The sequence below is a fragment of the Hemicordylus capensis genome, chromosome 4, assembly GCF_027244095.1.
Source record: "Hemicordylus capensis ecotype Gifberg chromosome 4, rHemCap1.1.pri, whole genome shotgun sequence".
NCBI lineage: Eukaryota > Metazoa > Chordata > Lepidosauria > Squamata > Cordylidae > Hemicordylus > Hemicordylus capensis.
In genome coordinates this window covers 163,468,435-163,493,124 of record NC_069660.1, presented here as the reverse complement: position 1 = coordinate 163,493,124, position 24,690 = coordinate 163,468,435, and the positions used below count along the sequence as shown (strand labels likewise).

At 42.3% G+C, this 24,690-nt stretch overlaps 1 protein-coding gene across 1 annotated transcript in view; it reads right to left on the bottom strand.

Moving 5' to 3' along the window:
• Positions 1-24,690, bottom strand: part of LMX1A (LIM homeobox transcription factor 1 alpha) — a 91,246-nt gene that overhangs the window by 2,339 nt on the left and 64,217 nt on the right. Inside the window, exons 3-6 of the mRNA XM_053248407.1 lie at positions 19,649-19,881; positions 8,556-8,725; positions 7,277-7,354; positions 5,417-5,486 (exon numbers count right to left, since the gene is read on the bottom strand). Of these exons, the coding sequence (XP_053104382.1) occupies positions 5,417-5,486; positions 7,277-7,354; positions 8,556-8,725; positions 19,649-19,881 (551 nt within the window). The remainder of the gene's footprint in view (positions 1-5,416; positions 5,487-7,276; positions 7,355-8,555; positions 8,726-19,648; positions 19,882-24,690) is intronic.

Sequence of the window (24,690 nt, the reverse complement as noted above, 5' to 3'; positions counted from 1 at the left end):
AAGGAAGATGCTCTAAGCCCCTGATCATTTTGGTTGCCTCTTCTGCCCCTTTTCCAGTTCTACAATGTTCTTAAGATACGGTGACCAGAACTGTACACAGTTCTCCAAATGTGGCCGCACCATAGATTTGTATAAGGGCATTATAATATTAGCATTTTTATTTTCAGTCCCCTTCCTTTCCTAATAATCACTAACATGGAAATTGCCTTTTTCACGCTGCCACACACTGGGTCGACACTTTCAATAATCTGTCCACCATGACCCCAAGATCTTTTTTTTTGGTCAGTCACCAACAGTTCAGATCCCATCAGTGTATATGTGAAGCTGGGTTTTTTTGCCCCAATATGCATCACTTGACACTTGCTTACATTGACCCGCATTTGTCATTTACTCACCCATTTTGGATAGATCCTTTTGGAGTTCCTCACAATCTGTTTTGGATATCACTACCCTAAATAGTTTAGTGTCATCTGCAAATTTGGCCACCTCACTGCTTACCCCACATTCTAGATCATTTGTGAACAAGTTAAAGAGCCCTTGTCCCAGTACAGATCCCCAGGGACTCCACTTCTTACTTTCCTCCGTTGTGAACACTGTCCATTTATTCCTAGCCTCTGTTTCCTGTCCTTCAACCAATTACCAATCCACACATGTGTTGGACGTGAAGGACTATGCGCTGTCTCTTGTCTCAAAGACAGTGGAGGACAGACTAGTGAGTCAGAGGGCTAGAGGGTCAAGACATTGGTCATCCCTTCTCTACTGCTCTGACACTATCCCTTTGGAATGTAGATTGCTACTCTTAGGGACACTTCCTTCCTGCCTGCCTTGTCACTTCCTCTTCCCTTTCCTTCTCTTCCTGTTCCTTCTACCTTGCAACATGCAAGCTCCTCTCCCTGCACCATGTGTGCAGAGATGCAGAATCCATCTGCATCCAGCTAGCTAGATAGATTAGAGATCCTAACTCCTCACTTTCCTATCTAGATTCTCCAATAAATATCATTTATATTGATTTGAAACTATGAACTGGCTCCAAGTTACTTTACTCTCAGCATACACGCATGCCTGACTAAATTCCGCTGTGTTGTGCCTCTGTGCACTCTGCTATAATGAAAAAGGGTTTCTCTTACCAGAGAGAATTCTGAACAACATGAACCTGTCCCCTTATCCCATGACTGCTAAGTTTACTCAAGAGCCTTGGGAGGGGAACTTTATCAAAAGCTTTTTGGAAGTCCAAGTATATTCTTTCAACCGGATCACCTTTATCCACATGTCTGTTGACACTCTCAAAGAACTCCAAAAGGTTCATGAGGCAAGATCCTGCCCTTGCAGAAGCCATGCTGGGTCTCCTTCAGCAAGGCCTGTTCTTCTATATGTTTAACAATTTTGTCCTTAAATATGCTTTCCATCAATTTACCCAGCACAGAAGTTAAATTAACCAGCCTCTAATTTCCAGGATCCCCCCTGGATCCCTTTTTGAAAATGGGAGATACATTAGCTACTTTCCGGTCCTCTGGTACAGAGCATGATTGTAGGGACAAGTTACATATTCTTGCTAGGAAGTCAGCAATTTCATATTGGAGTTCCTTCAGAACTCTTGTGTGGATGCCATCTGACCCTGGACATATGTTATTTTTTAGTTTTTCAAAGACAGTTTAGAACATCCTTTCTCATCACCTCAAACTGGCCCAATTCTTCAGCCTCCAAGCCAGAGAAGCTCAGTTCCAGAGTGGGTGTATGTTCAGTATCCTCAGCCGTGAAGATAGATGCAAAGAACTCATTCAGCTTCTCTTCAATCTCTTTATCCTCTTTAATAATCCCTTTCATCATTTCAGGGTCCAACCACCTCCCTGGCAGGTTTTCTGCTTCTGATATATTTAAAGAAGTTTTTCTTATTCCCCCTGATACTATATGCTCTTTAAACTCTCTTTTTGCATCCCTTATTGTCTCCTTGCATTTATTTTGCCAGAGTTTATACTCCTTTCTGTTCTCTTCATTTGGGCAGGACTTCTATTTTCTGAATGAAGTCTTCTTCCCTTTTATAGCTTCTGTGACTTTACTTGTTAGCCATGTTGGCATCCTCCTGGTACCTTTCCTCTTTCTTGGTATACATTCCAACAGAGCTTCTTCTATTATGGTTTTAAATAGCTCTACATGGCTTGGGGCTGGGGTACCTGTCAGACCACATTCGCCAATATGAATCTTCCAGGGCCCTCCATTCATCATTTCAAGCCCTGCTCATGGCCCCACCACTAACAGAAATCCAGTTGGCAGAGACTAGAGACAGCGCGTTTTTGGTTCTGGCCCCTTGGCTTTGAAACACCCTCCCTGAAGAGCTTCGCCATGCTCCCTCCCTCAGTGTTTTCAAAAAACAACTAAAAACACACCTTTTTATTGAGGCTTTTTAATGCTCCATTTTTGGTTATATCTGGTAGGTTCTTTAGTTTTTATAACTCTCAGTTTTTAGCTTTTAAAATATTTTTTAATTTGAACTTTATACTAATTGTGGTTTTTAACCTGACTTTTAACATGTGTACTCAGTTTGGTTAATTTTATTACTTTTATTGTATATTTTATCTATTTTATTGTTGTGAGCCGCCCCGAGCAGTAGTGTATTGGAGGGGCAGGGTATAAATATTTTAAATAAATAAATAAAATAAGTTCCATGCTTTCGGGAGTGATTTGACCCTCCTGACTTTCCTTTTCTTTTTAACCATTCTCCTTTTTGAGAATTTTCATCTTCTGAAGTCCAATGCATCTGTGTTGGTCTTCCTTGGCAATGCTCCACTTGCATATAAGCTGAATTGGATCAAACTATGGTCACTGTCCTCCAATGGTTTTACAAATCTGACATCTTGCACCATGTCCTGGGCACCACTCAGGATTAAGTCCAAGGTTGCCTTCTCTCTGGTTGGTTAGACCAACTGTTCTAAGGCACAGTCATTTAGTATTCTAGAAATTTGGCCTTTCTGTCATTACCTGAATGTGAGTGTACCCAATCTATGTGAGGGTAATTGAAAGTCACCCATTATTCCAGCTCTGTCTCTCTTTGACGCCTCTCTGATTTGATTCTCCAGCTCCAGGTCACTCTCAGCATTTTGATCCAAAGGGTGATAGCATGTCCCTAGCAACACATTTCCTTTGAGTCCACATATTGCCACCCATAATTATTCTTTGGAGGACTCCGGTCCTCCTAAGTTTTCTAGCTTGTTGGATTATGTCCCTTCTTAAATATACAGTGTTACTCCACCCCAAATTCTCCCCTCCCTGTCCTTTCTGTAGAGTTTGTATCCAGGAATAACAGTGTCTCACCGCTTCTCATCATTCCACAAGGTTTCTGTTAAGCCCACTATATCTAGCATCCAAGCACTCCAGCTCGCACATCTTGAATCAGAGGCTTCTGGCATTGGTATAGATTGTACCGTCAAGTCGGTGTCAGCTCCTGGCAACCACAGAGCCATGTGGTTTTCTTGGTAGAATACAGAAGTGGTTTATCATTGCCTTTCTCCCATGCAGTATGAGATGATGCCTTTGCCGTTGTCACTGAAGTGAGCATCCGGCACCTTCCTATGTTGCTGCTGCCTGATATAGGTGACTATAAATACACATACACACACACACACACGGCACAGTCTGGGAAGCACACGAGAGGGGATTCAGCCTCTTGCTCCCTAGGCAAGCTGCTTCCCCGCTGTGCCACCACAGCTATATGATGAGTCTCTTACCTGGTGTTGGCGTGTGCTATCTCTCTTACTGTCATTTGACCTTTTTGACCAGCTGTCATGTGTTACCATCTGCTCTACTCCTGGTTCTACTCTGTCCCCTTCTAGTTTATATGAAAAGTTTGCACCCTCGCACCTTAGGGGATTTTGCTTGCCGAACCAGATGCCACCAGTTCCTGTTGGCAATCCCCCGGGTGTCATTTTAAAAGCTGCTCTGCGTCCTTTTTAATTTTAAGTTCCAGTAGTCAGGTTCCATCTTAGTTCATAGGTTCAAGTGGAGCCTGTCTCTTTTGTACAGGCTTTGCTTGCCCCAATGTGTATCCCAGTGCCTAAGAAATCTAAACCCCTCCTCCCAGCATCATCATCTCATACACACATTAAGACCTCTCAGCTCTGCCTGTCTCACTGGCCCTGAGGTATGCATTCATATTGTGAGTTTCATGGGAGTGCACAATCATACCTGCAGTCATCTACCAGCAATAAGTGGTTTTTGTCTGCCTTCTTTTCTGAGATCTTTTTGTCAATCAATCAATCAATCGATCAATCAGTCAATCAATCATCTTTGTTACTGTCCAAGACCAGCATAAGACAGAACAGGAAGGCATAGATCATGATGATAAAAGATAACCTATACATGAGAACCTTGTTATACGCGGATTCTATATCCGTAGTTTCACATATTCACAGGTGTCTAATTGACACCCTGTTTCATTATCCATAGATATGAAAGGGTTAAAAACCCACGTATCCACGGTTCCTAGAGGGCCTGAAGTTACCACGGAGGTAATTTCTGGCTACCATTTGGTCTGTGGGAGCCATTTTGTGGCTCATTTCAGAGAGAGAGATTGGGAAAAAATTGTGATTTGGAAGGGTGATTTGGGGCATTTGGTGGGCATTGCTGGATGCCAAGAGACCAGTGGAGAACAGTAGGGCACTTTGACCCATTTGTGTGTGGGGTGTGTGTGCGCGCTAATGGTTTTTGTGTGGTTTTTCTGAGTCTGGTAACCTAACCCTTGTGTTCCCATAGACTCAATGACTCATTATCTGCGGTTTCATTATCCGCAGTAATATGCGGGAATGGAACCCCTGAGGATAATGAGGTCCACCTGTAATACTATAGATCTTTTTGTCTGATATAATTCCTGAACCATCCTAGGCTATGTAAACTCTTTCTTAGCTCCCCAAGTTTTGGGTTCAGGATAGCCATACCCACACAGTCTTACACCTGTATGTATTTTCTCATTTCTCAGCTCCACAATCAGGCCAGACTATCAGAGTCTACCCAAATATTTGAACTGCCTAAAATCCCACAGGCAGCCAAATCTACATATCAGCAAAATATAGCTGAACTCCTTTGGAACCAGGGTGCCAAGTTCAACATATGACTTGGTTCATGAGTCCTTAATAACCACATAGAGCAGTGAATTTCCAGTACTTTCCTCTTTCTCTTCCTTGGATATACAGAAAAATGGACGGTTCCCTCTCCTACTTCATATGTTTTGCCTTCTGGCACGATAAAGGATGAATCTGAATTTGAGTGGAGCTAGGAAAGTGTTTCTTCACTCCTCTTGCCTGACACCTCCAAAGGAAGGGAATCTACCTCCCACTTTCAGAACTCCATAGGTACTGGGGTTCCGAGGCAGAGGGAGGTAAATGGTTCCCAGGAGAGAGAGAAAAGGTTATAAGGTAGGCCTTACCGGAGGTGAGCCTCTGTGTGCTTTGCTGATCTTGCTGTTGCTGCTGCTGTCTTCTTGCTAGTTTCTTCATCTGTTACCAAAAGAGGAAGAAGGGTTAGAACAAGCTGATGTTTCCTCTTCGGTTTCCTTAAGTTGCGATAATGTCCCCACAGAAGATTAACAGGGTCCAATATACCAAACTCCTCCTGATGCTGCTGTTGTACTTCACAATCCTGGATAATGCTGAGGAAGGGGTAGTAGCATTTCACAGCATCCTGAAGAGACATCCTAACTGTTCTGTCGGTGGCCCTGTGAGTACCTGTGAGTACCATGAAGCTGTATGTAGTGTTTTTTCATTGGATATGACGTTATTACAAGTGAGGACACCGTGGCTGAATTACAAATAACCTGAGGATCACCAGCATTTCTGTTAAGGAAACTACTGAGGATGCCATCATTATGTGATATATTATTGTGAAGAGATGAAACATCCAATGTAACAAGCATGGCATTCTTGTCAAATTGCTATTTTCTGTTCATAAACCTGATTTTGCGTTATTAAAAAATCATTGGCGTCTTTAATACATGATGGGAGATTTTGTACAATATTTTGTAATTTTAAATCAATATATGGAGAAATTTTTCAGTGCATATGTTATTACCCGAAACAATGGTGCATGCCGAGGGTTTTTGACTTTGTCAAAATAGAGTGTCTATTTTTGGTAACATGTAGCATCTTCCTGGAGAGGGGTTTGAATTCAATGGTTAGGCAATGCCTAACTTGTCCTTTTGATTTCAATGGGACTTCTTCAAGTAATTTTCCTCATCATATCTGCCATTGCTTTAGGTTGTTCTCACAACCAGGTGGGGCGGCAGGCGAGGACTGTCTACACCCAGATGGTTCTCCACTTCCCCGGGGAGTGCAAAAGTGCGAGGTCTGGGACACATCATCCCAGCTCCCGGAGATCCCACAATGCACTATGTGATTCAAGGGCTTCAGCCCTTAACCTCGGCTATCTGGTGGGCTTCTTTGGCAGGATTGCCCTTGAAGATTCATTCAAAACTTAAAACATGAAATACCAGCATAAACACTTTAAATCTCATTCAAGCATTTCTATATGTGGTTTTTGAAATGCAGCCTTCTATGTGCAGATTCATATTTTCAGAATTAGTGTGATTCTTTTTTTGCCTATTTCCATTGGCTGCAGTGGACATGCACAACACTGAATGTTCCAACATGCACTCATTGAATGTCAGAAGCAGAGCTACTTATAATTTCTGAACAGCCACAAATCTGTAAGAATGGTTTTGGAGTTGCTGCCTTGTGGATGTGTCCTTCCAGTATTTCCAAAAACACAAAATGTGTCTCCTCTCTGAAGGAGACTCCTCTTCATCTAGTACAACTGCTAGTGAGGCCATAAAACATTACTGGAGCAGCATAGTAGCTGCTTTTTGTGGCAGGATCCTACATCACTCCAGGAACAGCTGTTAAATGAAACCATGTAGGCTGAATGAATGGCATGGTTCTTTCCCACACTAGTGATAATAAATCACATCATCACATACCTCAGTGAAGGTATTACTCCTATTTATTTATTTATTTTATTTATCTACTGCCTGACTTCAAAGGCTCTAGGTGGTATATAAATTTAGAATGTTTAAGCAACATGGTAGCTGTAGGGACTAGGGCCTTCTGCATAATAAACACTCTCCCTTACATCCTGACTATATTGGCAGTCCAAACAAAGTAGGCTGGAAAAGTTTCATATCCAGACTCCAGCCCACCACATTATCTATTCCTAATCTGTCCCCTCTTATCTAAACACCAGAGAAAGACCCCAGAGTCCAAATGTAGTAACGTTTAAAGAAAAAGGTTGTTACCTTAGCTCTTTGATTCTGGAACCAGACCTGTACAACTCGGACACTCAGCCCCGTTTCAGCTGCTAATGTTTCTCTCACCTTCATTAAATGTCAAAACAACATACATAATTGTTCTTTTAAGGGCAACAAAATAAATGTGTAGCATAAGGTGCCAAACTAGACTGGAATTTCATCATGGTCACCTATAGGCTGCCACAAACCCTCAGAATTTGCAGTTGTTTCCTAGGTTTTTAAGAACTTGATTTCATTTGGACTTCAGCATTCAAATTTCCAGCACAGATCTCGCAATTTGAAATGGTGGTCAGTGATTTCAAAGTTTGGGAGCAGTCAAATGTGACACAGAAGATTCGTGATTAGAATCTCCTATAACATAGCAACTATGAGGATCCCAAATCTGACTGAAACTGCAGTGCTGGGAGAGGGGGTTAACCTTTCCCCCCATGCTGCTTTCCTGACTAAAATGGCCCCCAAAGCTCCCATTTGTTCCCCTCAGGTAAAACCTTACAAGTATCATACATAAAATAAATAGCAGCTGGGGTAATTTTAACTGGGAAAACAATGTGGGGGGAAGTGTTGGCCCCCTGTTTTGCAGCACTGCAATCATGATACAATATGGGACTATTGTGCCTGTTTGTTATCCCCCTCTAGAACAAAAACACCACCACTTAGCATTTGTATTGTGCTTTCAAGGGTTCAAAGTGCTTCTTCTGAATAACCTTTTGTAATTGTTACAACTTTGTAAGGGAATTATTCTTATCTTTTCATAGCAGTTTGGGTCAAATTTAGATCAGACTGCAGCATGTAGGGAGAGGGTTATAACTCCCTCCCCCTTCATGCAGACCCAAACCAAATCATCCCCATGGATACATCCATCGATCTCCAACATGATGTCTAGCTGGGCTCTCAATATCACCTTTCGACCATAATATCTATGAAGAAGGGATATCACAAGATTGCTATGGACCCTGGGAGAAAAACTGAAGTTGGGCTCTGCCCTCACCCCCACACTTCCCCATCTTCTTCTTCAGAGAGGTGAAAGGGAGAGCGTGATGAGTAAACTGCCACTCAGCTGGCATGCCCCCTCTCCCTCACAAGCCCAAGGACATGTGTCCCTCCTTGTTCAATTATAGCTACACCCCTCCTGCCATGAGGGATGACAACAGGAGTCAGTGTGCCTCCACAGGATTCAATGAGATCTCTTAGTTTGCATAATCTGGCCATCCCTGGCAATTTCAGCATTACTTATTCTACGGATTGTTATCTCTTCGAATGGTTGTACCTTCCTACATGGCTTAGAAGACACTTCAAATGATGCCTTGAATGCCCGGCGCTGCTGTGTCGTCAGAATTGTCCGGGGCCGCTTGGGCCGCTTGTGATCCTTGCTCTCCTCGGACACTTTCCCAGTGCCTTCTCCCATTTTGCCCAGGCTCTCTTCATCATCACTTTTACCTTAAAAGATGAAAATAATCCTCTGTGATGTGATTTGTAGAGGGTTGCCTAACAGGGGATTGCCAAAAGTTGACCCAAGTGGATGGAAGGGCTTCACACTCAAGGGAACTGTATTGGCATTAAATCTTGGCATCTAAGGGCTTGGCCTCTTATTGCTGCATCTCGGATGGTTAAATTGCACTTCCAGAGTTTACGTAAGTGGGACTAAAAAGTAAATGAAAGTATCTGAGTGGAGAAAACAGAGACATTGAAGGAAGGCGGGGGGACCTGAGTTAGTCATTTCACAATAAACCAAATATATACATCTTAACATTTTCAATCACAGTAAACAACAAACAGAGATCAAACCAAATCCAGTTAAATCTAGCATATACGGTAGTTCTTTCCCAGTAGCATAAATACCTTCCTAAAGAGGAAAGTGCTAGCCATCTCCACAAAAGTCATATGTGAGCAGGCCAGGCAGCTTCTTCTAGGCAAAAAACACCACAGGAAAGGGCACCATTACTGAGAAGGCTCTAGATCTAGTGGCCACCCGTTGAACCTCAGAAGGCAGGGCACCTAAAGCAGGGCCTTCAAGTATCCGGGATCCAAACCACTAAGGGCTTTACAAGTCAACATCTACACTTCGAACTGAGCCCAGAAATGAATGGTGACCAGTGCAGTTACTTACATATATAGGTGTTACATGATCTGGCTACTCATGCATGCCTTGGTTACATATCCAGGTGAGATTATTGCAATGTACGTTACATGGGTGCTATTGCTGCAATAAAATTAGGAGCCCCTCCCCAGCTGCAGTAATTTTTTTTAAAGTCACTTTGCATTTCTCCTGCAACATATGTACTTTGGTCCTGAGAGAGTCTGAGAAGGAAAAAGGGTGGGCACCAGTTCAAAACCAAAGCCAGAGGAAACCCAAAGGGGCTATGAGAATTCTTTATTACCCCAACATGTTTCAAGTCTTACGACCCTTTCTCAAGGGGAATTTTGACTCACTTAATCCATGCAAAGGATAACTAAAACTGTCTCAGAGCTGGAGACAGTCGTGGTATCCTTTGAATGAATTAAAGCAAGCAAAGTTCTCTCTGAGGAAGAATGAAATGCATTGAGCTAATAAATCATCCCCAGAGCACCTTATAAGATTCCTCTTTCTTCCATTCTGAGGGAGCCTGTGAAGAACAGAAGGCTGGCTACAATAAGTGGGAAACCTCTGGAATCCAGAGAGGGGAAGAACAGTGCAGAGGTAATATAGGCATTCTCACATCCCCACCCTCACTACAGATAGGCCTGGATGGATCATATATATTCCCATAAAGAAATGGGAATGGGTCTCAAACAACTGATACTTAGAATTCTCCTGAGGCTGCAAATTGTCAGTGAGGGGGCTGCCCTTGGCCTTACGTTGCGTAGGCCTGGATGCAGCTTTAAACAGCTTTTGGGTACCTTCTATACAATTTGGCTTTTGGTTCAGTATATTAAGCCACCTACTTGCACACCTCAGAAGATGCTATTCAAAACATATCTTAAGGTGAACAAAGGATAGTAATTCTAGAGAAAAATCTAGTGTGGACGCAACCTAAAATTAAACGGAAGCAAATTAGGTGCAACCCTCCAATGGAAAATATGGGCCAATCCTTTGAAAATCTTGATTTATCATCCTTGAATTCAATAAAAACTGATACCCAAAATTAACACAGGCACCTTTTTACTCATTTCCTTGTTTCTGGTTCTAAGCATCATATTTTCCGGTGATGAGAGCCAGAAACATATCTTTCTATTATGCATTAAATCTGCTCTCCTTAGAAGTCTAGCAAGCACCCATGGGGAGGTTGCTTCTCTTTATGACGGTCCCTGCCTGGACTTCTCCCCACAGACAACGGTGCAGAATATGGTGGGGTGGTGGCTCCTCTGTAGTTATAAAGTGAGATCTAAATGGCTGTGTCCATATTTCATCTTTTAAAAATTCTGGTACCCAGTTTCTATTCAGACTAGGTTCCATCGCTCTTTCCATAGCCATCGTATGTGCTGAAAGTGCCCAAGTGTTTCCCACAGTGTTTCCCATCACCACACAGCTGTTCTTGGATCAGCTGGACTGTCCCCTTCTCCACTGCAACTGCCATGAAAAATCAATTGCTGTGGGAGAGAGGTCAGTTCAGCTCCTGACCAGCTGAGAGTTGCCCCTTTCTTTTTCCACCGTAGAGTCCCAGAGGAACTAAACAAAAATTCCTAGACTTTTTTACTTTGCTACCCTCTTGTTTCTTTTCATTTGCTTGTTTTGTGCTTGCATTCAGTATTTTAAGTTCTGATTTTCAAACCGTTCTCTTCACTCTCCTCTCCACTTCCAGTATCATTCCTCATGAATCAATCTGCTCCATGGTTTTGATTTTTCAAGTGTCAGGTTTTAAATAGAACTGCTATTCTGTGTAAAGTCCCCAAAGTAGCCCCCTACTTTGGTGACTTTACACAGTCAGACAGGTGTTATTGACTGGTTTGTTTTATCCAGACATCGAGTCCTTCCCAAGGACCTGGGATGCCAGAATTTTATTATCAATATTATTGTTGTTATTATTATTATAGATATCATCGCAAAGTATAGGCTGTTCCTTGTAAAGTTGTTTTTTGTAGTTGGCTGATTGTGATTTCTGTGGCCCCTATGGTATTGAGGTGCTCTTCGTTGCTTTGGAATTGCACCTAGGGTGCCAATTAGCACTGGGATTATTTTGGTCTTCTTCTGCCACAGCCTTTCAGTTTCAATTTGTAGATCATTGTATTTTGTGATTTTTTCCTATTTCTTTTTCTTCTATTCTGCTATCACCTGGTATTGCTATGTTGATTATTTTGATTTGTTTTTCTTTCTTCTCAACTACAGTTATATCTAGTGTATTGTGTGGCAGATGTTTGTCTGTTTGTAGTTGAAAGTCCCACAATATTTTTACATCTTCATTTTCAACAATTTTTTCAGTTTTATGGTCCCACCAATTTTTGGCTACAGGTAGCTTGTATTTTTGGCAGATGTTCCAGTGTATCATCCCTGCTGCCTTGTCATGCCTTTGTTTGTAGTCAGTCTGTGCAATCTTTTTATAACAGCTGATTAGGTGATCCATGGTTTCATCTGCTTCTTACAAAGGCGGCACTTGCTCTTTGTTGTTGATTTTTTGACTTTTGCTCTTATTGCATTTGTTCTTAGTGCCTGTTCTTGTGCAGCCAGTATTAAACCCTCTGTTTCTTTCTTCAAGTTGCCATTCTTAAGCCATTGCCAGGTCTTGGTGATGTCTGATTTTCCACTTATATTGTGCAAATATTGACCATGCAGTGGCTTATTTTCCCATTTTTCTGCTCAGTTCCTGACTTGTTCTTTCTTGTAGGCCTGCTTTGTTTCATGGGTGTTGAATAGTTTCTCATTATTGACCATTATAAGTGCATCTTCTTCACTGTCCTTGATATATTCTTCAAGGCCTCTTTTCTCCTCCTCTGCAGTTTGATGGACTTGCAGCATTCCTCTTCCACCTGAGCTGCGAGGGAGATATAGCCTATCTACATCACTGCAGGAGTACAGAGCATGATTGATAGTCATGATTTTCCTGGTCTTACGATCTAGCGTCTCTAGCTCTGCCTGGGTCCAGTCTATTATTCCTGCAGTGTATCTAATAATAGGTATAGCCCAGGTGTTTATGGCTTGTATGATGTTCCCGCCATTGAGTTTGGACTTGAGGATTTTTCTAACTCTCTTGATGTATTCACTTCCAATTTTTCTTTTAACTTCAGTGTGTGTGATGTTATCAGCCTGGAGAATGCCCAAGCATTTGTAATGTTCTTTTTCTTCCAGGTTCTTGATGATGCTTCCATTTGGGCAGTTCTATTCCTTCTGTTTTTCTTATTTTCCCTCTGTTCATTATTAATGCAGCACACTTGTCTAGTCCAAACTCCATTGCTATATTGCTACTGAATATACAGACAGTGTTTAGCAGTGATTCAATTTCTGAGTGGGACTTTCCATACAACTTCAAATTGTCCATGTACAGCAGATGGTTGATTTTACTTGATTTTTTAGATGTTTGGTGTCCAGACCTATTTTGTTTAGTATTTCTGAAAGTGGAGTCATGGTGATTACAAACAACAGAGAGGATAGTGAGTCCCCTTGGAAAATACCTCTTCTAATGCTAATTTGTCCAAGTGTCTCGCCCTTGATTGTTAACTGTTTATTCCACATGCTCATTGCTTTTTTAAAATATATATCTGAATATTTTTGCTGACACCAGTTGTTTCTAAACTTTTTAGTATCCATGTGTGAGGCAATGAGTCAAAGGCCTAACAACAACAACAACAACAACAATAACAACAGCCTATATTCTGTGATTATATCTATAATAATAACAGCAACAATATTGATAATAAAATTCAGCCATCCCAGGGAATGGGAAGGACTCGATGTCTGGATAAAACAAACCAGTCAATAACACCTGACTTACTGTGTAAATAATAATAATAATAATAATAATAATAATAATAATAATAATAATTCAATTTCGATACCACCCTTCCAAAAATGGCTCAGGGTGGTCTACACAGAGAAATAATAAATAAATAAGATGGATCCCTGTTCCCAAAAGTCTCACAAACTAAAAAGAAACATAAGATAGATACCAGCAAAAGTCAATGGAGGTACTGTGATGGGGGTGGATAGGGCCAGTTACTCTCCCCCTGCTAAATAAAGAGAATCACCACGTGATTATGTGTCCATTGCACGAAGCACCAATGCAACACTGATTAACAAGAAGCAAACTTGATTGTGATGTAAAATTTTGAGCTGTTTTTAGGCAAAGAAGGTTAAAATTCCGTGTTCGGCATTTTATGACCATTTTAGCTGTTTATAGAGAACAGATCCATAATGAATTTACAATGAGTTACAATGAATTTCCCAAATTAAAAAAAAATGAAATCTGCTGAAATTTCAAAATCTTGATTTCTGATTTGGGACTCAAACTATCATCTTAACATATGAATTCAGAAACAATGGCCGGAGTCAGCATCTTTGAGCAGCAACTGAGGGCTCAGGGTCATCAGAAGGGCCCCTTGCTGATCCTTGAGACTGCCTTCATGTGGTGGTAGTGGAGAAACCCTCTGGGAGCCGAGCTAGGTCGGAGGGCAGTCTGCAGATGGCCCTTGAACCATCTTGAGCCAGCCCTAATGGAGATACTTGACAACACTGACACCTCCTACTTAAACTGGATGGTTATTGTGACCATTTGCTGTTTTCGAGCTGAATAGTTGGGTGTGCATGAGGCTCCAGAACTCTTTGGTGCTGGCTGCATGGGCCTGCCTGAGGTTTGGTCTGGTTTTGTAGTGTTTTACTTACAAGGCTGCCAGATTACATAGCAAAGTAAACAAACTGTTCTTTAATCCTGTGTTTGCCCTTCAGTGGCATTTTGTCATTGCGAGGAACTGATCCTGCTTCTTGCTTTCTTTGTGAGGATGACTATTTAGAAAACCAGAGTGATAAAATATTTCTCATCCCTGGATATAAGGGAGAGTGAAATTGAAAAAAGCTTTCAAACCATTGAGGAGAAAAAGTAGTGCAAAGAAGGCTGAGGAAATCCCATCCCATGAAAGAAAAGTGGCACAGTGCCCCCACCATCACAAACACCTGCTCACCAAATCCCTCCAAATGACGGAAAGTTGATTCTGCTTTAACATGGCAGTGCTTTTAATTAACTCTGCCTTTCAAGCCTTCCATGAACGGGGTAGGAATTAATTAATCTTTAAGACTCCTCCTGATGTCACATGGGAATGGACTACAGGCGGTTTATATTGTCTGCAGTGACCTCTCTGCAACCCCAAGGCTCAATAGGGGGAAAACGATGAAGAACTGGTTTCGTGCATGAAGATGAAGAAATTCTTTGGTTTGGGGGAATTAGGGAAACGAGAGATGTTAGTACACTTTTAATTGGAAAGTGGGCTCCTCTTTCACAGGCGCCTGTTTACTTAGACTTGGCCACTGGGGCTCAGGGGAGGGAGTCATTGAACTGGGGGCTTTGCAGATTATGGACAACATATGGCTTCCAGGGCTTTGCTCTTTATCTTCATTTTCTCATATAGTGGCCCTAAGTTTGCATGACACTCCTTGGGCTCTGATATTTCTGAAGGCAGCTTTAAAGATGCATGCCAGCTGGACAAGAATGTGTGATAATCTCACAGTCTGGTGAAGTGGATGACATGTCATGGGAAGGTCTGTCCTTCCATGAATGGGCTGACACCAGTTTGTTTTTAAAATGTCTCTTTGGCCATTCATTCAGTCAAACAAGTTCTCGAGGTAGCTTATAACAAGTTAGATTCCCTCATGAGATGCTGGGGCTTACACTGCACTGCTGAAAAGACAGGGATGCTCTCAATGTAGAACTGCCATGCTTCAATATATATTTTTAAAATTTTACATTTTATATCCCGCTCTTCCTCCAAGGAGCCCAGAGCGGAGTACTACATACTTAGGTTTCTCCTCACAACAACCCTGTAAAGTAGGTTAGGCTGAGAGAGAAGTGACTGGCCCAGAGTCGCCCAGCAAGTCTCATGGCTGAATGGGGATTTGAACTCGGGTCTTCCCGGTCTTAGTCCAGCACTCTAACCACTACACCACGCTGGCTCTTATATACAAGAGCCTAACAGCACAATCCGAGGCAAACTTACTTGTGAGTAAATTCCACTAAGCATCATGAGGCTTATTTTTGAGTAGGTGTACTGTAGAAATGTGGACTGTCAAAACAACTGCACTGAAAATATAAGAACTAGAAAGTCAGCACCAAAAACAGGACCAAAGAGACAGTACCAAAAGTCCATCTAGTGCAGCACATGGCCTCAACAGCCTCTGGGGATGCTCCGGGAAGCAGGACATGGGGAAATAGCCTTCTTCTGCTCTTGGCCCCCAATATCTGATATTATCTACTGCCCCTGGACACAGAGGTTTCATTCCCATCTATTCCAGAGACTACTAATTCAGGGGCCCTGACAACCACATTGTGGTGAATGGGAAAAACCACAGGTGCACTGTCCTTGTGCAACCACCAGCCAGAAACAGCAATGCTTCTGCTTCCATGCCTACAGCAGTGATGGTGCTGATCAAGTCTTCCTTCCCCATTAATTCAATCAATCAGTTTATCTGTTTAGCCACAGCCATAACAAAGATATTTTTTTTATTTTTTTATTTATTTAACATATTTTACACTGCCCCAAACTTACGTCTCTGGCCGGTTTAACTCAAAAACTGGGTAGTTAAAATAACAACAAAAATGTATGCGGGGTAATAGGCAAGGCAGTGGCATTGCTACGAGAAGATCTGGGAGTTATGCCAGCAATGAGCTAAATAGGAGCGACAATGTAATGCTGGCCCCAGAGGCCTATGCCAACGTGACATCATAGTTGACCGAACAGTGCTCTGATTTGGGACACTGTGTTCAGTTTCAGGCCAAATTATTTCAAGAGCCTATTGTGAATGTGGAAAAGGACCAAAAGAAGATGTGTACAAGTCTAGCTAGGAGTGGAAGGAGTTTGATGCTCAGTTCAGGCATTGAGACAAGCAAGAACATGCAGCCTTTGACAAGTTCTCTACCAGAGAGATAATAATGTCGTCTCCATCATAAAGAAGAACTTGATGTTGCTCCCATGTCTGAAAAATTATCTGGGCAGAGCAACTGCTTTGCTTCAATCAAATAGAGTTCCTCTCCTGTATCCAAGTAGGTTACCCTAGCAGTTGCAAAACAACCTCGCACCCAGTAGATGGCAGCATTTTCCTGATTTTGTTCTACACGGTAAAGGAATTATCTGATGTGACATCCCTGTCAACACTGACATTGCCCAAGCCTTCATGATGCAATAACCCACCTGAAAGTGGGAGTGAGAGAATCCCCTTTCTTGAAATGATCTCAATATTAACAATTTCCTCTTGTTTTTTATTCACTGTGATCCCCACTCCTGGATTTAGATAGCAGGCCAAAAAGAAGAAGAAGAAGAAGAAGAAGAAGAAGAAGAAGAAGAAGAAGAAGAAGAAGAAGAAGAAGAAGAAGAAGAAAAGGCAGGACTGTGTATTCATTCCTGTTTGTTTCCCCCCTCTCTCATCCATCCCACTGACCAAAACACTTAAAGTGATCTTGAGATGGAGAAAGAAATCAGGGAGGCAGCCAAAGGAAACAGTGGCAGACTTCAACTGCCCTCCAGTAGACTCGGTAGTATCATGTTCAGGTCACAACAAAGGGGCATTTCAAGAGTTAAGGACTGGGAAGGCCCAAGTTCAAATCCCCGTTCAGCCATGAAGCTCACTGGTGACTTGGACTAGTCACTTATCTCTCAACTTAACCTACCTCACAGGGTTGTTGTGAGAATAACCTGTCCTGAGATCCTTGGAGGAAGAGCAGGATAGAAATATAAAGATTTCAAACAAAACTAATAAATAAGAGCACAAAGTTGGGCATAAGTAAGCTGACAAGAAGGGCAGCAAAAATATTTTTGAGGAAAATAAATATATTGGATGACATGATGGGTAAGCCTAATGGCATAAGGGCACCTCTGTTGTGGACACAGAGGCAGTGGCACCATAGCTGTGGCTGCACAAGCAGCATTTCTGCAGCTGCTGGGTAGTTAACTGGCCACTGAAACACTACTTGCACAGCTGCTGCTCATCAGCAGAGGCACCACTATTTCTGTGTCTGCAGCAGTGATGCCCTGATGCCTCCTGTCACCATTAAGCTTCTGGATTATGTTGGCCACTAAGAACAATAACAAAGGTGTCTTTTAAAATGTCAGCAGCAGGAAACCAGCCACTGATGTACTTGGACTAGGGATGAGCAAAACATTTTTTGACATCGAAATGTTTTGACTCGAAATGAGCCTTTGCGAGCATTTCAAACTCAAAACAAAACAACCTTTAAATAAAGTGCCTGTTTCGAGCTCGGAGCAAAACAACCCTGATTCGACTGAAACATTTCAACGTTTCAAGCACCATTTTAGGGGCCTGCTTTCCCCCCTTGCTGATTGGTTTTCTGGCACTAGCTTCCTAGTGGCTTGTGGTCTCCTTGCTTCTTGGTTGGCTTGTTATCATACACATCAAGTGTTGTCATGGGCAACTGTGCCCCCATTGGTTGGGGGGAGGGAGGAGAGGGGGAAGGAGGGTGCTGGCTGGCAGGCAGGTGTGGCTTCTCTGGTGGCAGGCCTCTCCAGCGACCTCTCTATCTGAACTGGCGGTGGCAGCTGCTGTAGCTAGCCGGCTGGCCGGCCTCTCTGGCTGAACTGCGCACCTGTGGAGTTTGGATATGGATGTCGTATGCCCTTGATGTCATAGGCCTGCGGTCTCCCTTGGGGGCTCCCTGACCCTCTGGGCGCAGGGACATTTGTCCCTGTTTGTCAAATGGGTGCTGCACCCATGCTTTCATATAAACTCAAAGTTGTATTTACCTGAATCTAAGACTAGGTTTTTTCCAAGTTTTTTTTTTAAATATTAGGAATCAGGAGGTCATCTTAAATTCAGACTCCTGTTCCTTTTGAGTAAATCCATGTATAACCTGTATTTAACCTCTGCTTTTTAAGGGGGTTGTCTTAAATTCAAAGTTGTCTTTGATTCGTGTAAATATGGTATATTGGTTCTTCAGGCTGCTTCAAAGAAGCTGAACCTTCAGTTCAATACTGTCCATATTATTAGAATGTGACAATTCAAGACTCCAAGAAACTGTCAAAGATGATAGTGAAGTCTCTAATGCAAAAGGGATCAGTCCATTGATTCAGAGCTCTCTATGTTGTTCCTGCTTCATTGGAACTGCAAGTTTCAGCTGTGTGCTGTGTGAACACAAACAGATTCCTTGATGGCACTGCTTTCCAAGCAGCTGAATTTACTGTTTTCAGGTGAAATGTTAACTTGAAATGTGCTTAAGCAGCCAGATATTGTCTGGAGGGACCAACTGCAGGAAGGAAGGTAGATGCAGAAGAGCACCTGTCTGTTTGTGAACACTCCGTGGGGCTGCTGAGGGCTGTAGAAATCATGGCTCCATCCTCTTTTCATGGCTGTAGAGCTGTTAAAAAGAAGACAAGTGGGATCTTCGGGCAGCCCTACTTTTGCGTGGCGTTTATCACCTCAAAAATAAATCTGTGAACTGGGCCTCTATTTTTGACTTTGTGCAGTTCAAGGCTATATATCCAAAGTGCACTGAGGTGTTTTTGGTGACTATTCCTCAGCAGAGGATCTCGCTTCCTCAAGATTTGACAAAGTCTAGGACCTAACTCTCATGGAAGCAATATTCCTATCTCTGAGCAGTACAACTCCAGATTGCACATGGAGGCTCATATGACTGAAAGTTCCACTATATATGGTTTAAGTAGGTATGGCGTTCTTTTAATCCTACAGAGAGAGTGGGAGGGAGGGAGGGAGATGTGGTGTTTTCGGTTAATCCATTCCTTGATCCAGGCCAGCTTTTGAATGGGGCTTTAGTTACTTGTATTTCAGTCCTGGAGTAGAGGCAGGGCTAACAAACAGCCAGCAGCAAGAGCATGGAAAAGCAGACTGCACTTGCCTCTCTGTACATACTATCTGTTTCATTAAACTATTAATATTCCTGATTTCACTCCACTGCCTGGTCCTTGCATACCACAACTCTTTCCCTTGGATTCTACAGGAAAGAGGGAGGGAGGTATTTGGTTTTATTGGTTTTATTGCTCGTTAAGTGTTACCTCCCCCAACCCATTGGGATGGGGTGAATTAGAAATCTTAATATATTACATATTTTTGAGGACCAATAAGGCTTTTTTCATAAAACCTTTTAAAAAAACTGTAGCCACAGGGAATGTCACTGGGAAATGTGATCTGATTTTCAGATATGACAGCAGCAGAAAACTCTTCAATGGCAATACAGCAATCAGCAACCCCAAAAGCTCTGTGCCATAACACCTTACCAGAGTCTGATGCGGCTGGGCTCACTAGGCTGAGCAGCTCGTGCTCCTTCTCATAGTCGCTCTTGCACAGCAGCTGCCCTTCCTTCAGGACAAATTCATCCCCCTTCTGGAGCTGCCTCTCACAGACGCAACAGCAGAAGCAGCCCACGTGGTACACACTCTTCTGGGCTCGCATGACGAACTCACTGGGGGCAATGGCTTCAAAGCAGCTGCTGCATTTCACTGCAAAGAGTCTGCCATGCAAAAGGCCCAAAGCAAAAGCATTAAGTTTTGATCTGAACTGTGGCGTTCAGTCAAGCAACCATTTATGGGATTGCCTCTGCTCCTTTCATTGTTGCCACACAAAGTTAAAGCTACCCTGTGCTGCCAATGGAGGGCAGAAAGTGCTTGATTTTTCATTTCCTTGAAAACTGAAAAATGCCCTAACCGTATGCTTTAATTTTGCTTTTACTGAAATTCCAGAAAATTTTGTCACTAAATTTCAGTTCAAGACAGGATTCTCCCAGTCTTTCTAGGAAGGATAGGACTCCAGCTCAAGCCTGAACATCTTGTGACCAACCAAGCCAAATGTCTACCAGTCTTCAGTACCTGTGTGGCATCAGATGGAGGACAGCAACCTATAAGCTTCTAGGACTCTACAGTGGCTACAGAAGTTGTAAGCTGCAACCACCCTGAATTGACCTCAGTGAAGGCTTCATCCATACAAATAGGTGATAAAACCTTTCCTGGACTGTACCACTAAGAATTACCGCTAGGGGACACACAACACACAAATACATACACACACACAGAGGCTGACATTCTAAGCTTGTGCACGCAGCTAAAGAAGTATGCACACATGCTAGCATGAGAGGAGAGCTGATCTTGTGGTAGCAAGCATGACTTGTCCCCTTAGCTAAGCAGGGTCTGCCCTGGTTGCATATGAAAGGGAGACTAGAAGCGTGAGCACTGAAAGATATTCCCCTCAGGGGATGGAGCCGCTCTGGGAAGAGCAGAAGGTTTCAAAGATCCCTCCCTGGCTTCTCCAAGAGAGGGCTGAGAGAGATTCCTGCCTGCAACCTTGGAGAAGTTGCTGCCAGTCTGTGAAGACAATACTGAGCTAGATAGACCAATGGTCTGACTCAGTATATGGCAGCTTCCTATGTTCCTATGTTCATCCGCGCTTCTGAGGCATGGGTGTTCCTGCATGGCGGGGTGATATATGCTGATCCCCCTTCCCATGGAGAGCGCTCTGTGTGACCCAGATGTGGGTCCCTGAGGGCTGTGTGACCCTCATGTTGCTCTGCCCACTCTGTCTGCCTTGGCTCAACAGAGCCTGTGTTAGGTGGTTATGGACAAATCACACACATGTATCCTTCAGCTTCACAAACAGCAATATGTAAAATAGTATGGTGGCTGAGCTCAGCAACCTAGCACCTTAGTACACATTCATCCATTACACCATTTAAATATGTGTACCAAGTGAAAATAATGCTGCTTAATTTTCACTCAAAAAATCCCAAAAAAAATATGCAAAAGAATTTTGGCCGCTATGCCAACCTTCTACCTTTTCTACAAAAAACAACAATCTGTAGTCTCAAGACACAGATTTAAAGGATATTTATTTATTTTTCAGTATCACCCAACTTCCGTTTCTGTAGACAGTCGAAACTCTATTAAAGTTTCCTAAACAATGTATTAGGGTGAAATTTTGCAGACTTGCTTGGTCATAGCAATGACAGGCAAATCCATGTAGCCCTTGTAGGGCCTGAGCTGCTGGATTAGAACAAAGCTGCTTACAAGATCTCTGCTCTTGTGGAAGCTTTCTAAACCTGAATGGCTAGATTTCTCAGATCTAGGGTCTAATGGCCTCTTGTCCCTGTCCCTCCCTGCTTCTAAGCCCCCTCTGTTTCTAGAAAGACATTTGATATAAATTCAGGATCAGATTCACAGTTGGTAATGATGCTATGTTTTAGTTGTTAGGCTATTCCTTTGTGATTGCAATAACTAGACAAGAACTAATCTGCCTGGTAAGAACTGATCTGCCAACTTTCCTTTCATTATCCCTACAACTGGACTAAATTTGCTCCAAATCGGTTAGGCATTTACAAGTTAGCCCACTTGTGCCTCAAACATTCACACATCTGCCATCTTGAATGGGGTGGATGACGTCATCACAAACTATGCCGTTGCGGTGTCCCTATGTGTCACTCACTACCACTGCACCAAGTTTTGTTCAAATCAGTTAGATGGTCCACAAGTTAGCCCACTTGCGCCTCAAATGTTTATACATCTGACATCTTGAATTGGGGTGGATGACATCATCACAAAGTGTCCCTACAACTGTACCCAATTTGGTTTATATTGGTCCAGGCATTGCAAAGTTGATGGGGGAAAGGGACACAAATGGACAGACACACAGATGGAGAGAGAGAGAGAGAGAGAGAGAGAGAGAGAGAGAGAGAGAGAGAGAGAGAGAGAATGCTGGGTGATCTCATAAGCTTACTTTCCTTAAGAAAAGTAGGCTAAAAATGGGGATCAAGCTTATGAAAAAGTTCCAGTCCCTGTCAAATGGACCACCAGCAGTAGGAAAAGAACAATAAAGATGCAGACAACATCAAGTCAATGCAATATATTAAAACAATGTTTTAATTTTGTTTTTAATAGTTTTAACATTTTAAATTTTAATTGTTGAAATATTTGACATTTATCGGTTGTTTTTATTGTTTTGTTGTAAACCGCCCAGAGACTTGCGTTTTGGGCGGCATACAAATGTGTTAAATAAATAAATAAATAAATAATATCCCGAATACAGCCAGGGAGGAATAAAACATTATTTTGTAGCTCAGGCCAGGGGTAGTGGCAGAAGATCTGATTCTTGTGAGAGTCACTGCCCTGAGCAGCCTGGTAACAGGAGACTTTAGAATTATCTTGACCCACTGATGGATAGGAGACTCCTTTGCTGAGTTTCTGAATCACCACTTAACTCTGACAAGCCTGTGGTTTCTGTAAGATGAGCTAACACCACAGTGGACATTGTGCTATGCCAGATATTTGGCTCTTGTTCTGCCTAGAAGATGCAGAAAACAAAATCTACCATATGGTGACGCTAATTGCAAACACTTGCTGCTGTTACCAAGAGCCCTATTTTTCAAAGGTCTGTTGAGATCCAGCGACAACATCAGTGAGAGCATCAAGTCAAGTATGTAAACTCTAAGATCATAAATAAACAACTAACTCTTTGCATGGAGCCAGGGCCTCACAATACTGGAGGATCAGTGATCAGTACTTTACAGTTCATCAACATCAAGTGAGTGCAATATTTCCCTGCCCCGATGGGCAGATGCAGAATCTCTGTCAACAATGACTTCACAAACTACTTGAGGATGGGATGAGAAGTTAGCAGGCGCATTTGACAAGACAGAGACCACAGGCTATGAGCAAACCTAATATAAACATGGCTGGGGAGTTGGGTAGAAGGGTGCACTCATGCCCTTCTACCTCACTATTAGCCCGGGTACAAAACCCAGGCTACCCTGGTGCAGGGCGCCCAGATCGGGACTGATCCCTGCACTCTACATGGCCAGTCCTACCTGGGTAGGACAGTGCAATCATAAGCTATAAGATACATTATTGACATTTTTATTGTTCAAAAAGAAGAAAGAATTTCTTGCTTTTTTTCTCAGAAAGAGAGCAAATATTCACCAAAACTCAATTTTAGGAAAATTACCTAATTCCATTCAGATTTGGTTTCAGATTTGTCATAGTTTCAATTAAGATCCCTAGAGCTAGTTCTGCTATTTACCAAAAATGCTGTATAATTTGAATGGTCAAAATTACAAAATGTTCTGAAGAACAGAAACTCATTGGTTTAATATAATACTTTGTATGTTTGAAATTCAATATCTGAACTTTCCACACATTTCCACACTTATATTCTATAGAATATTTTTGAATTCTACATTTAAAACAAGATTTTGAATTCTAAATACAGCTGTCTTTTTATCAAATATAAAAAAGACATTTGGCCTTACTAATCCACACTTGGGGATATAAAACAATCCAGGTATGTGTGGACAGGCAGACTAGTTTTTTAAAAAAAAGATATTGTGTAGACTAAGTAACTTTTGTTAGCCTCAAGATGAGAGATTAAAATAACATCATCTGTTTTGTTTGAGGCAGGGTGGGGGAAGAGACCCAAATGGAATGTGGTGAAAAACAGTAAATATATTTTATATAATAATAATCTAAAGCTGTGCTTCAAGGACACCATGAACATTTTTGTGAAATTCAACGGCACCATGAAAATTTTGCCGAAATCATACCTCAGTGTGGTGCAAAAGCCAGAACTTTGGAGGCACCACTTTTGGGTGCCACCAGTTCATCTGGTGGTGACTTGGGATTGGGCCTTCTCATGTGTCGTCCCTGGGTTGTGGGACGCGCTCCTCATTGGATATAAAAGGATTATCTTCCCTGGAGGCCTTCAGGAGAGCCTTAAAGTCCCATCTTTTTAGCCTTACTTTTAATGATATCTAGTTTTAGTTTTACTCTGGTTTAAATGCTTTCTGATATTAATTGTTTTCTTATGGGGTTTTTTTGGGGTAAATTTAAAGTAAACTGCCCTGAGCCACTTTAGGAATGGCAGTATATAAACTGAAAATAAATAAATAAATAAATAAATAAATAAATAAATGCCTCGAAGGGTGCTTTTCAGTGCTCCAAATAACTGTGCAGTCCCCGAGCTGGCAGGACACAGAAAACATAAGCTTGCCTGGTCAAAATTAAAGATGCGCTCCACAACGAGATTTCTTGAAATTTGAGTCCCTTTATGTACTCTGTAAGCTCTTCCCCATCTATACCCCCAGACCATGTGACTGTAGGGAGAGCTAGAGTGAGGCTAGCAATCACATGGGCAGGGACAGAGCGGGGAAAGCTTACTGGGAAGGACGGCCTATGCTTCATCTGGGTTGAGAGCTTGGTCAGGATGGTATAGGATGTTTGTCATGTTTTGTGTGTATTTATTGGATAATGTATTGTGAGCCACCCAGAGAACTACTACTACC